Source organism: Protomyctophum bolini (assembly GCF_963924005.1).
Source record: "Protomyctophum bolini genome assembly, chromosome: 9".
In the NCBI taxonomy this organism is placed as follows: domain Eukaryota; kingdom Metazoa; phylum Chordata; class Actinopteri; order Myctophiformes; family Myctophidae; genus Protomyctophum; species Protomyctophum bolini.
Genome location: NC_137870.1, coordinates 9,482,228 through 9,494,006, shown reverse-complemented (window position 1 = coordinate 9,494,006; position 11,779 = coordinate 9,482,228). Strand labels below are relative to the sequence as shown.

The 11,779-nt window shown below is 43.0% G+C and overlaps 1 protein-coding gene across 4 annotated transcripts in view; it reads left to right on the top strand.

Moving 5' to 3' along the window:
- Positions 1–11,779, top strand: part of trip12 (thyroid hormone receptor interactor 12) — a 47,968-nt gene continuing 36,189 nt past the window's right edge. For 2 of the 4 annotated variants that reach the window (XM_080772332.1, XM_080772329.1), the window contains exons 1-4: positions 1–119; positions 6,133–6,285; positions 8,981–9,106; positions 10,332–11,131. In XM_080772332.1, the coding sequence (XP_080628458.1) occupies positions 6,182–6,285; positions 8,981–9,106; positions 10,332–11,131 (1,030 nt within the window). In that variant the 5' untranslated portion in view covers positions 1–119; positions 6,133–6,181. Of the gene's footprint in view, positions 120–6,132; positions 6,286–8,980; positions 9,107–10,328; positions 11,132–11,779 lie in introns of all 4 variants that reach the window. The other 2 variants (XM_080772331.1, XM_080772328.1) reach the window with 1 other exon arrangement.

Below are 11,779 nucleotides of genomic sequence, written 5' to 3'. Positions count from 1 at the left end.
AGGCCCCTCAGCTGATGTGAACGTTAGCAGGCACTGGCAGCATAGAGAGAGAGAGAGAAAGAGGAGCTGGTTGGTGCACTGTCTGTCTGTTACAACAACTACAACACTGGAACAAATAGGTAACAAAACAATGATACATAACAACATATACTGACATATCATCCTGGCCACAACAACCGTCGATATCTATCCATGTAATATATCCGCCCGTAACGGGGGGGGGAATTAATGGTTTGTTGTGTGTTGCGGAAAATGTCTCGACGAGTCATGTTCCCTTTGCTGTTTTTTTGTGTGTTTAGTTGGAGATGCAAGCAACCAAGGGGAGAAAAAATGTACCAGAGGCCATTTCGTTTGTTCAGCTAACTCGCGAGCTACTAGCGTGACAGTTAAAAAACCCCATCTCCCACTAGCTCACTTTATGGATGTTTTAGAACTATCATTGATTGTTTGTGTGTCGTTTGTTTGAACATGAATCCTACTGGCCTCTTGTCTTGTCGAGTTGGCAGTTTATTTGTTAACGCTGTTAGCTCAGCCCTGGCTGGCGACAACAAGGCTTCAATGCTAACGTCCATTAGCTTGCAGTCAGTGCCACAGCTAGCCTAGCTGCTAGGCTAGGCTAACCTCACAATGTTTACCCATAGACTGCTGTAACCGGATATTTTAATGCGGCCAACAAATTATCGTTTAGCCAGATAATCTTAACAAATAACTCTTCTCTGTTAATACTACATCACCGTCACTTGACATAACAGCTTTGTTTTATTAACATTGAGCATTAACCCCCACAGTGGAAGAAGAATAGATAGACTTTGGCTGGCTGTCTATCGTGTTATTAAGTAATCGATTTGTCTTGATTGTAACGTTGAACGGGTTCAGACAGTGAATGTTAATTAAGTTTTCTTAATCCGTTTTAATCAACTAGCCAGTTAAGCTGCTGCTCCGCTAATGGTAACCATCATTGCTATTTGCTACTTGGGCTACATAAGTGCTAAGGACGGTGCTAATGCAGCAGAAGTGAATAGATCTGGCCTTTTCGTTGGTTTAGCAGCAGTTTATACCTTGTGATCATAACTATCGTTTAGCTATAGCTGTGTGTGGCTGGCTGTGTGACTCTGTATGTGTGTGTGTGTGTGTGTGTGTGTGTGTGTGTGTGTGTGTGTTTCTACGTTGACAGCTGGTGGGAGTTTGATATTACTGCCTGGGCCTGGCTGACTGGCTATAGCTAACGAGGCTAACTGTAGCCTAAGATTTTAGACTCGTAGAAGTATTTATTTTTTTAATCTATTCTGACAGTTTCAGTCGTAGATTGAAAATGTCAGAATAGATCAAATGCATCTACGAGAGGCTAAATTTAGAGAATCGATTAAATATCTATCTACGAGAGTCTAAATCTTAGGCTAAAAGCTAACTGCTGGTTGAGTTTTCGGCCCATAAACAAACTACCCAGACTGGGCTCTTCTTGCGCCAGACATTTATTATATATATATATATACAGTTGTTTCCCACCCCCCACAAATTTAAGCTTTGCTGGTCAACCAGCTCAATGTCATTCACTCAACGCACTTCTTCAATCTCCTGCCAGTTTTTTTAGCAGCTCGCCCCAGTCGTTTTTTTCTTTTCTTTTTTTTTACTGCTTACATTAACACGGCACAAACATCTCGTGTGAAGACATTAGTCCACCAACCAACAGGCAGCCGATGCTGCTGCTTTGCTTGCTGCCATTTTCCATGGGAGAACATCTCAGGTGATGGTAGTTTCTCCACATAAGGCCTTAATAATGACCTTAAAGTTATTATTTTCCAAACGCGTTTCTTGGGGGGGAGGGGGTTTGAGGGGCTGTACTCTGTAGGAATTAACGGGGCCTGTTCATGGCCTTTACGGTGTTGCATTGGATTCGATGGTGTGGGGGGCTCTATTTTTAATGCATATCCAACCGGTGCGGCAGCCAGCTACGCATTTCCATGTCAGTCACCCACCACACAGGCACAGCTAACTGAAGTTAGCTCCGACCACCACGGAACTTAAACGTAGGTAGGGGTCGCTTTAGTGTTTGTTTACCACTTTTAGACCATGTTAAATGCCATTATTACGCTATTAAACAGCCAAACCCCGTTAATAGCCGTGTGTTTTGACACACACGGTGCGGTAAGCGGAGTTGTTCAGAAAGTGTTTGTTACTGGCTTGGAAATGTAATGGAATTAATATATTCTGAGGCTAAAGAACACGTTAGCTGACGATGCTAGCAAATGTAGCATCCAAGCAAACTACGTCAGAATTGTAGGCCTCTGTCTGTGTAAATCGTGGGTGTTATTAAATCCAGAATTCCCCCATTGACGTGTTCATGTTTTTTAATCGATGTGCGTGTGTTGCCCGATGTTTTCTTTGAGCTGTCGATTATCTGCGTTAGGTAATTATAAGCGTTTGTAATCGATTGAGAGACGCCAGTTGTCAGACTGGACGAATAAACAAAGACGGAGGATGCACTGTCAAATGTAGGCCTAAAATGGCCTTGTGATTTTTTTTGCCAAGTGTGGCGTATTTTGAGTAAGTATCATGATTTAAGTATGCAGGCTAAATTCCAGATGATATAGATTACATTATCAACTTTATACACTATTGATAAAACGCCTTAGGATATGAAGTTCTGCCTTTCATAATATTGTAATCTGTCCTAGCAGCTCACTGGCAGGTAGTTTGACTCATGATACTGACATCAAGCTTATTTTCTAGACAGAGCAGTGGTTTTCAACCCCTTTCATATCAAGTTCCATTATTTATTCTGCATTTAACCACCATTTGATGAGATTTAGCCTTGAAGACCCAAAACTAAAGAATATGTCCACATCTCCATGCTGTATTGATGTTGTTACCATTAGGAGAGATAACAGGCAAGCGATGATCAAAATAACATTCTTCTACATTCTCTTATTGTGCACACTTGTAAATTAAGTAATTCAGATGTTTAACAATGTAACAGTGATGCAATAGCTTGCATTCTGCATAATTAGAGTCCCTTCTCAATTTAGTGTAGTCTAATGATTAGACTACACTAAATTGAGAGAGGAAGCAATCATGTCACCCTCCGGGGGTCCTGGGATGCAATACTGAGGACCCTGGGACCGATCTAAAAGACCAGACCATTACATTGAAAACCTATTTACATCACTTATGTAAATCGTTCATTTTACACTCCCAAAAGTTAAAGATCTATAAGAGTCAATTTGTTTACCAACTTCATAATTTAGCTGGGGACCACCTGGAACCCCCCTCAAGGACCACTGGTGTTCCCCGGACCACTGGTTGAGAACCACTGTTCTAGAGGAATTTAACCATGCCTGCTAATATGGTGTCCTGGTGACAATATCCCACAATGCTGTGCTGCCACTAATTGTTAGACATCTAAGGATGCAGCCATTACATAGAATAGACTATTATATAACTGATATATCTATCTCTAAATGCACCATGTCTGTACGTGTGTAATGCACGTAACTCGAGAACTGTTCGCCCCACCGACTTCAAATTCGACACACACATTCCACACCCCCACAGGGAGTGCAGTGCCCGGTGTCGGTCGGACCCACGGTTGTCCAGAACCGCCACAAAAAGGGAGCTGGGGCATGCCTGGGCATGCCTGACGCAGAACTCCATATATAGGAATGAAAGGACACAGAGAGACACATGCAGAAATCTCCATATGTCATAAAAGGTACACAGACGGATGGGTGGAACTCATCATTTGGGTACTCTGCATTTCTGGTTGTCCAGAACAAGCACAAAAGCCTCATTTGGCATGCTTGACAAAGAACTCTGGACCTGATCACCCCTATATCTCCATACATGGATCTGGCCTGTCGTGACATCGCATCACAGGTCACCGCTCTAGTATATAATAATCACACCCGTGTGAAGTGAGGGGCGCTCTTATCATACATCATCTCATTCTGGCCAAAATATCCGATTTGCTCGTCGGTGTTCCTTTCATTGTCTATGGCATTTAATGTTTGTTTCCACAAAAAGCTGATTTGTTCAGACACCTATGACGTAAATTCTCCTTACATTGTCGATGGCAAATGTGACGAGTTCAGGACAAAAAAGCTGTGTATATAGGAGGGGCTAGGGCCCCCTCAAAAAGACAATGTTAACTGGTTCCCTCATCATAGAATTTGACATGGCTGCGTTGACAGTATAATTTTAAGTATGGCTCACTTTACTATATAGATCTCATTTGTTCAAATTTGATAGTCTAGTACAGATTCTTTTCCAATTCTCAATGGTTTAAATTCATAAACATTCAGATTTTTTTTTAAAAAGCATTGTCATGCATTTAATAAATTGTTGATTTTGGTACGATTGATAAAGGGCTATGACAATCTATTCATAAGTATGGAGGGCAAGTGTACGACGTTGTCTACATGGTTAGGGTAACCTAACTCATCTGTTGGACCAAAACATGTTGGCAGCCTGATGTAGCAAAATAAATACTGTGACTGATTGAGCTAAATAGTTTTTGTATGTTGTCTGAACAACAATAAAATGCCATTGACAATGAACTGAGAACTAATCGGCATATGTATGTCGGTGGCCACCCTTGGCCAATAAGGGACCGCCATTCTTGATGTATGATGATTAGAGTGCCCCTCACTTCACACAGGTGTGATTTTTCTCTTTATATCTTAATAATTCAATTATTTCCACTAATCTTACGTTTCATAATCTTTAGTACAGTAGTATTGAACCCTTTTCATTTATTCAGCATTTGAGCCACTGACCATTTGAGATTTTGCCTATCGGACGCTAAACTAAAGAATATTTTGTTATGGTTGGAAGAGATTTTGTCCACAATTCCAGTGTTAAAATAACAATTCTCGAATTTTTACTACTAGACTTCTTGTAAATGAAGTAATGCAGATGTTACACAATGTGTAACAATAATTAAACCAAAATAAATGGACCCTTACAGGCTTACAGGTCAATTTGGTTTCATTTCATGCTCTCAAGAGTTAACGATCTAATTAGGGTCCATTTGGTTACCACCTCTCCCATTTAGCTGGTGATCACCTGGAACTCCTTCAAGGACCACTGGTGGTACAACATTCTAAATGTAAAATAAATAAAAGTTGTTTGTCGAATTAGGCTGTGGTGTATATATTGCAGAAGAAAATGTTTGGTACACAGACCCTCAGAACTAGCATTTACATAGATGTTATTGATTGGCATTGATGAGTGCTGGTATGAAAACTGCCCTATAAAGACACTTAAAGATGGAGTGCCATAATCTTTTTCCACCCTAAAACATGATCATCCGGTCTTATTGTTATAAAAAAGGGTACAGTATTTGTTAAAATGTCGTTTTTATGTGGGCACGCCCACCAGTTCTCATTAACACGTCTCTGAAGTTTAGTTTTGCTTTTTTGAGTGGTGAGGTGAGCCACAGCGCAAAAATGACTGGGGAATTGGACAATGGATAAATGGTTTGGCGTTGAGGAGTCGCCAGGTCATGAATGACGACACGCCTCACATTCCTCCAGTGCTCATGTGGTTTCTGTCTTAGTGTTGATTTTGACAGCAAATTTTAGTTAAGCCGTAGTTTAAAAAAAAATAATAATTTGGTTTTCACGCGTTGTGAGCTTGTAGATCTGCTATTTTCAGCGTGCAACCAAGTGTAAAATGACTTGTCTTTTAGTTCTACTGGATCTCTTATTCGCATTCTCCACTAGTCCCTCGCTAACATTTTAGTCTAGTTTTTATTTGTTGACAATTGTCAATATATATTTAGTCGTAGTCTGAAGCCATAACCACACCAAAGGGTCACCAAACGTTTGCAAGGTGTTAACGCTAAAACCGTCTCGACCCTTTGTTGTGGTTTGGGCCATTGAATTCCATGTGTTGAATCACTACGTGCAACAAGACATATCGCACCGCAGGGACAACGCTAAAACTGTCTTGACCCTTTGGAGTGGTCATCGTGACTTAGTTTGTATTCAGTTCGCCTGTGAAAAAGGTAGTCAAACATTTGTCGTCGTACTTTTCGCCCCACACTCGCGTTCTTTCGGTGCACCCACCACTGAATGGTAGTGTCTAGAATGGAGAGCGTTGCCTAATTCCTTTGTCTTTCCCTTCCCTCCACAGTGAATGGTAGTGTCTAGAAAGGGTATGTCCCTTCAGGAGAGAGGTGCCAATGTCCAACCGGCCTAATTCCAATCCAGGGGGGTCACTGCGCCGTTCACAGAGGAACACTGCTGCGGCCCAGCCACAAGACCACACAGTCACGGTCACGGGAAGGTGAGTTGACCCAGGCAGTCACCCAATCAGAGTTGACCCAGGCAGTCACCCAATCAGAGTTGACCCAGTCACCCAATCAGAGTTGACCCAGTCAGTCACCCAATCAGAGTTGACCTAGTTAGTCACCCAATCGTTTTCAAGTCTTATTAGACTAGTGGTTCTCAAACCTTTTCTTGTCGCGGACCCCTAAATTAATCTGTATTTGGCTGTGGATCGGATTTCAACGAATGCCAATTGTTTTTTAAAATAGCTGTGTATATTGGGGCCCTGGGGCTGGGGGTCCTCACTTTAAGAACCCCTGCATTGGACTGTGGACCGCCATAACCTTTAATGTACAAATTCCAGCTGTACACTCTCAGAGTTACAGCAACAGGATCCATTTGGTTCCTAACTATAGATAGTTTATATGGCGACCCCCTGGAACCCCCTCAAGGAGTTTGCGAACCAATGTATTGGGCAGACTGTGCATGCGGAAAGTTTTCAGACCCTTTTCAAGTTTTCCACATTTTGTTTCAGACTCAAAATGGATACAAGTATCATTTTTTTTGCCCCCCGCTCATCAATCTATAAACCATGCTTCACAATGACAAGGCAAAAATAGTTACAATATTTCTTAAACAAAAACAAGAATTTATATATTGGTATAGTATTCAGGCCTCTGCCCTCACTTAATGCTTGGTTAAACCACCTTCAGCCTGGCCTTGAACCTGACAGCCATAGGTCACGATTGATCTTACAAGATTGGCACACTTTTCTTTTGGAAGTGTCACCCATTCTTGGCATAAATGGTTCCAAGTTCAGCCAGGTTGGATGGGAGCAAAGGTGCACAACTCATTTCAGGTTTGTCTAAAGATAGTTTACGGCTTGTAGCAGTGGGCTAGGCAGCAATCCTTGTGGGGTCAGGTCAAAATAACACTGTGTGCAAACGGCTCTTTTCCATTTAGTGTACAGTGGTTCACATACCTCAAGGACCCCCATATGGGTCCATTTGGTTCCATTTGTACAGAGTTACACACCCGTACGGGTCCATTTGGAACCCACTCAAGGACACTTTAAGACCCACTGTAGCAGAGTGTTTCCAGTGACTGTGAGCCAATAGCAGCACGTTGACTCTGTTTGACCTAACCTCGCCCACCAGGCTTTCCACCACCTCGAAGGAAAGCCTGTTCTCTGTTTCATTTCCGTATATGATCCGCTCCGGAGTGGATGATATCGCTACGTCATGTTGTAGTATTGTTTTGTAGTCGACAGGCAGGAACAACAAACACGAACTTCCTTTTCCCTCAAACCGGAAGAATAACAATAAAAGCTCTCGTAGCCTGCAGCTTTTATTGAGAAATCAGTTTGAGGGAAAAGGAAGTTCGGGTTTGTTGTTCCTGCCTGTCGACTACAAAACAATACTACAACATGACGTAACAATATCATCCACTCCCGCCCGGATCCTATAACGAAATGAAATGGTGCCCAGGCTAGTTTGACCAGAATGGAACAGAGCCCTCATTAGTATCATAGGTAACACCTGTGAAGGAAGTAAGGAATTGGCCCGGAAGTAGGAAGAGTTATTCTGTGTGCATAGAGCCCAAGGACTGTCTAAAGAGGACGAGACGCGAAGACCGTACGGGCGACGCCATGTTGCTCCATGGTGCTCCATGGAAGGAAAGAAACATGCGCAGTTGAGACAATGGAAGCTGAACGCGGAAGTTTTTGCTGCATATAGCCCATTGCGCATGTTTCTTTCCTTCCATGGAGCAACATGGCGTCGCCCGTATGGTCTTCGCGTCTCGTCCTCTTTAGACAGTCCTTGATGTAGCCTATTCTCTCAATCTGACATACACCACAAACTATGAGACCTTATATAGACAAGTCCAGACATGTCCCAGGGTTGGTTATGGGCTGTTATTTCAGTTCGACACAGGTGGACTCCAGTCAACTTCCAGAAGCATCTGAAGGACCATTGGTAGAAGTGTAAATGTACCAAAGCTGAATTGCAATTGCCTTAACAAATGGTTAATGAATACCACTTAAATCGTAAATAAGTTATTGGTTATGAATTTAAAACACTCCAAGAACCTGTTCATGCTTTGTCACTGTGGGGTATTCTGGGTACCGGTAGATTGATATGAAGAAAATGTTTGAATCTATTTTAACATAAGGCTGAAACATAAAATGTAGAACATTTACAAGGTTCTGAAAACTATGCAAAATGATGCGCTGTATTCTTAGTAGGCCGGATTCACAGCTTTCTGAAAATCTGTAATGCATCTTGAGACTAAGTGTCAAGGGATAACATGTGGTAAAATATAACATTAATTTCATTGTGAAAAATGTGTCATTTATTTTGTGGTCTTTAACTTGACTTAACTTTTATTACAGCTTTCATTTACAACAAAAAGTAATGCCCTTGAGAGCATTACTTTTAGTTGTAAATTAGATTATATTCAGACCAAGGTTTAGATTTTAACGAGTTTTTGATTGATTGCATATTTTGCAAGTGGCACAAGTTATACAATAATGCTAAAAGGATAACCCAAAAACCCTCTGGGGGGCATGTTCCCATTGTGGTCCTGTGTATATTCAATTAATCAAGATTAATGTAGTCCAAAGCCCCTAAGGAATTGATTAAGTTGAAATGTATGTGGAGTCATTACACAAACCCACACATGTTGCTTGGTCTGTTCCATTTCCAACCTTACAGGTTACAGTCAGAGCAGGTAAAACATAAAGCAAATTCCCCTCCTGAAAGTAGAAGACCTAATTCTAAGGCTCCCAAAGCCACGTCCAGCTCAGCCTCTGGCCAGTCCAGAGGGCACAGCTCAAGAAGGTACCCACCCCTTCTCTCTACTTGGCACTCTGTGTGTGTGTGTGCGTATATGTGGGGGATGCACTGGGTGTTTTTGTTTAGTTTTTTCTACTACCGGTAGATAAAATGTATAAAGAACCCTTGTCCTTTTGTTGTACCTTCTTTTTTTTTTTCTTTTTCTTTTTTAGGGATGGGACGCTTAAACGGTTAACTGTGTACACCAGTCGTTTTCAACCTTTTTCATGTCAAGGTCCATTATTGATTCTGCATATGCGCCACAGAACACCATTTGACATTTAGCCTCTCGAGTGCAAAACAAGAATATGTTGTCTTAAGTCTTTGGATAAGATTTTTGTCCACAATTCCATGCTGTATTAATGTGGTACCCTTAGGAGGGATAACAGGCAAACTATTATTCTAGTCATTAATTGAGACTTTTTGTAAATTAAGTAATGCAGATGTTTAACAATAATTTAAACTCTTGAGAGCGTAAAATGAACTCAAGATAAAGATCTATCTACCAAATGTACGTAACCGAATTGATCCAAGGGTCCATTTGGTTGTAAACTCCATTTTGCTGGTGATCACCTGGAACCTCCTCAAGGTTGTTGAAAACCACTGGTGTACATCTGTTGGGACAAATTAAGATACTTATTTTAATCACACAGATTTAGAATATCGATTGTAATTGTAACTCATACCAGGCTTTTAGTATTGCATGCTCATTCTGTTTTTAATAATGTGACTGTCAGCAGTTCTCAGGCTGGATTAATTAGTTCCACAAGTGTTTCATTCAATTATGTGACGCATGCTATGCTGGCGCTGCTTTTTTCTACCAGTCGGTTGAGGTGCCAGCATGGTGTGTCACTATAGTGACAGCTCAACCACCCTACTCTTTTCAGAGCCATACTTTTAATTTTATCCATTTAAACAATTAATGTATCGCAGTACCAATGTTGCTGGCTGCCATGAAACATCAAGCAGTGACTTGATTTGCATTGTGTACAGTAGCTTTGTCCACACCGGTTCTGTGCACTGCAAAGTTCGTTAACCGTTAACACCCGTACGGGTACACATTTGCAGCCCCAGAAATGTCCAAACGCCCATCCGTAGGATCCTTTTCATTTTCTTCTGTAGATCTGAATGAGGTTGAATGAGGCATTGTTTGTATTTATGATGACTTTTATCATTTGTAAGTTTGAGGAATGTCCTCTTAAAATGGTCTCTTTTTTTTCCTTGACAGAAGCGGTCTTACTCTTTCCGTGGCTTCATTTGTGCTTCAAGACGACCCAGAGGCTGCAGGGACATCGGAGCAGGAACGCCCAGGCCACCAGTCAAAAAGCAAAAGTGCCCGAGGGCTAAAGCGAAGTTTGGCCACCGACCACACTAGTACCTACAGTAGCCCGACCCCTCCTAAGAAGTCCAAATCACTCCCGCCACTCCCGCCGCCCGGCGACAATACAGCCGAGACCAAGAAGGGCCCGGCCAAGTCCAAGAAGAGATCTCAGGCGCCGGAGCCGCCCGCGTCCACAGGGCGAGGCCAGAGCAAGAAGAGCGGGGCCTCTGGGCCCTCACCCTCACAGAAACGGAAGAAAGCAGACCCCCTCCCCGCTCTGAGCAGCGCCGCTGGGTCCCTCCCGAACCGTACAGAGGGCAGGACTGCAAAACCCACCAAGCTGGCTTCTAAATCGGCCGCCTCAGCCAAAGCTGGGTGTAGCACCGTGACGGACTCCTCTTCTTCAGCCTCCACATCATCCTCCTCCTCCTCCTCCACAGGCATAAACAGCACCGCCCCGCAGGGCGCCCGGGTCAAACAGGGCAAGGACCAGAACAAGGCACGGCGCTCTCGCTCGGCCTCCAGCCCGTCTCCCCGCCGAAGCACCCGTGACAAGGAGCAGGCCAAAGCTGCCGGCTCGTCCAAATTTGAGTGGGCAGCCCGCTTCAACCCCAAAGTCAACCTGCCAAAGCCCAAACTGTCCCTACCCGGATCCTCCAAGACTGAGACCTCTAAGCCTGGGCCCTCAGGATTACAGGCCAAACTAGCAAGTAAGTCACAATCATTTATTTGTTTGTTTGTACGTTCATAAAAAACTTCCAAGTGTGTTCTAAAATGTGGAAACAACAGGAAATGATTTGTCACCATCTGGCCAATGTAACCCATTTCCCATCTTGCTGCTATCCATTTTATAGGCCACTATATATTTTCCCCCTCTCATCCAGTGCTGGAAAGGGACGAGATTAGGGATGTCCCGATCACGTTATTTTGCTCCTCATCCGATACCGACCGATCATTCGATTTTGAGAATCTGCTGATAGTACAGATTTTTTTCATTGGCCAAGATTTCTGATCACGTGATCGTACCGCGTTAACCCTAGATGGGGTGGAGCTGGTTGAAGGATAAAGTGTGTTAGTGTCACCTGTTTTACATATTGCAAATGCACGCGTACATACGCGAGTTGTGTATACTTGCCGTGTCGACGTTTACGAGTTGTTGATGTACCCGAGTTAATGAGATGATTATTACAGGAGGATTCTGGATGGTTTAGATGGTGTGGAGTGGTGTTGCTGTGGGGATGGGATCCAGGTTACGTCTCTGGGATTAAATGTCACAGGATCTTTGGTCCGAGCCGTGTCACAGCTTTAGTTTCAGAAGCCCTACTGGGGGACCCGATACGGCTGCTGTTACTGCCCTG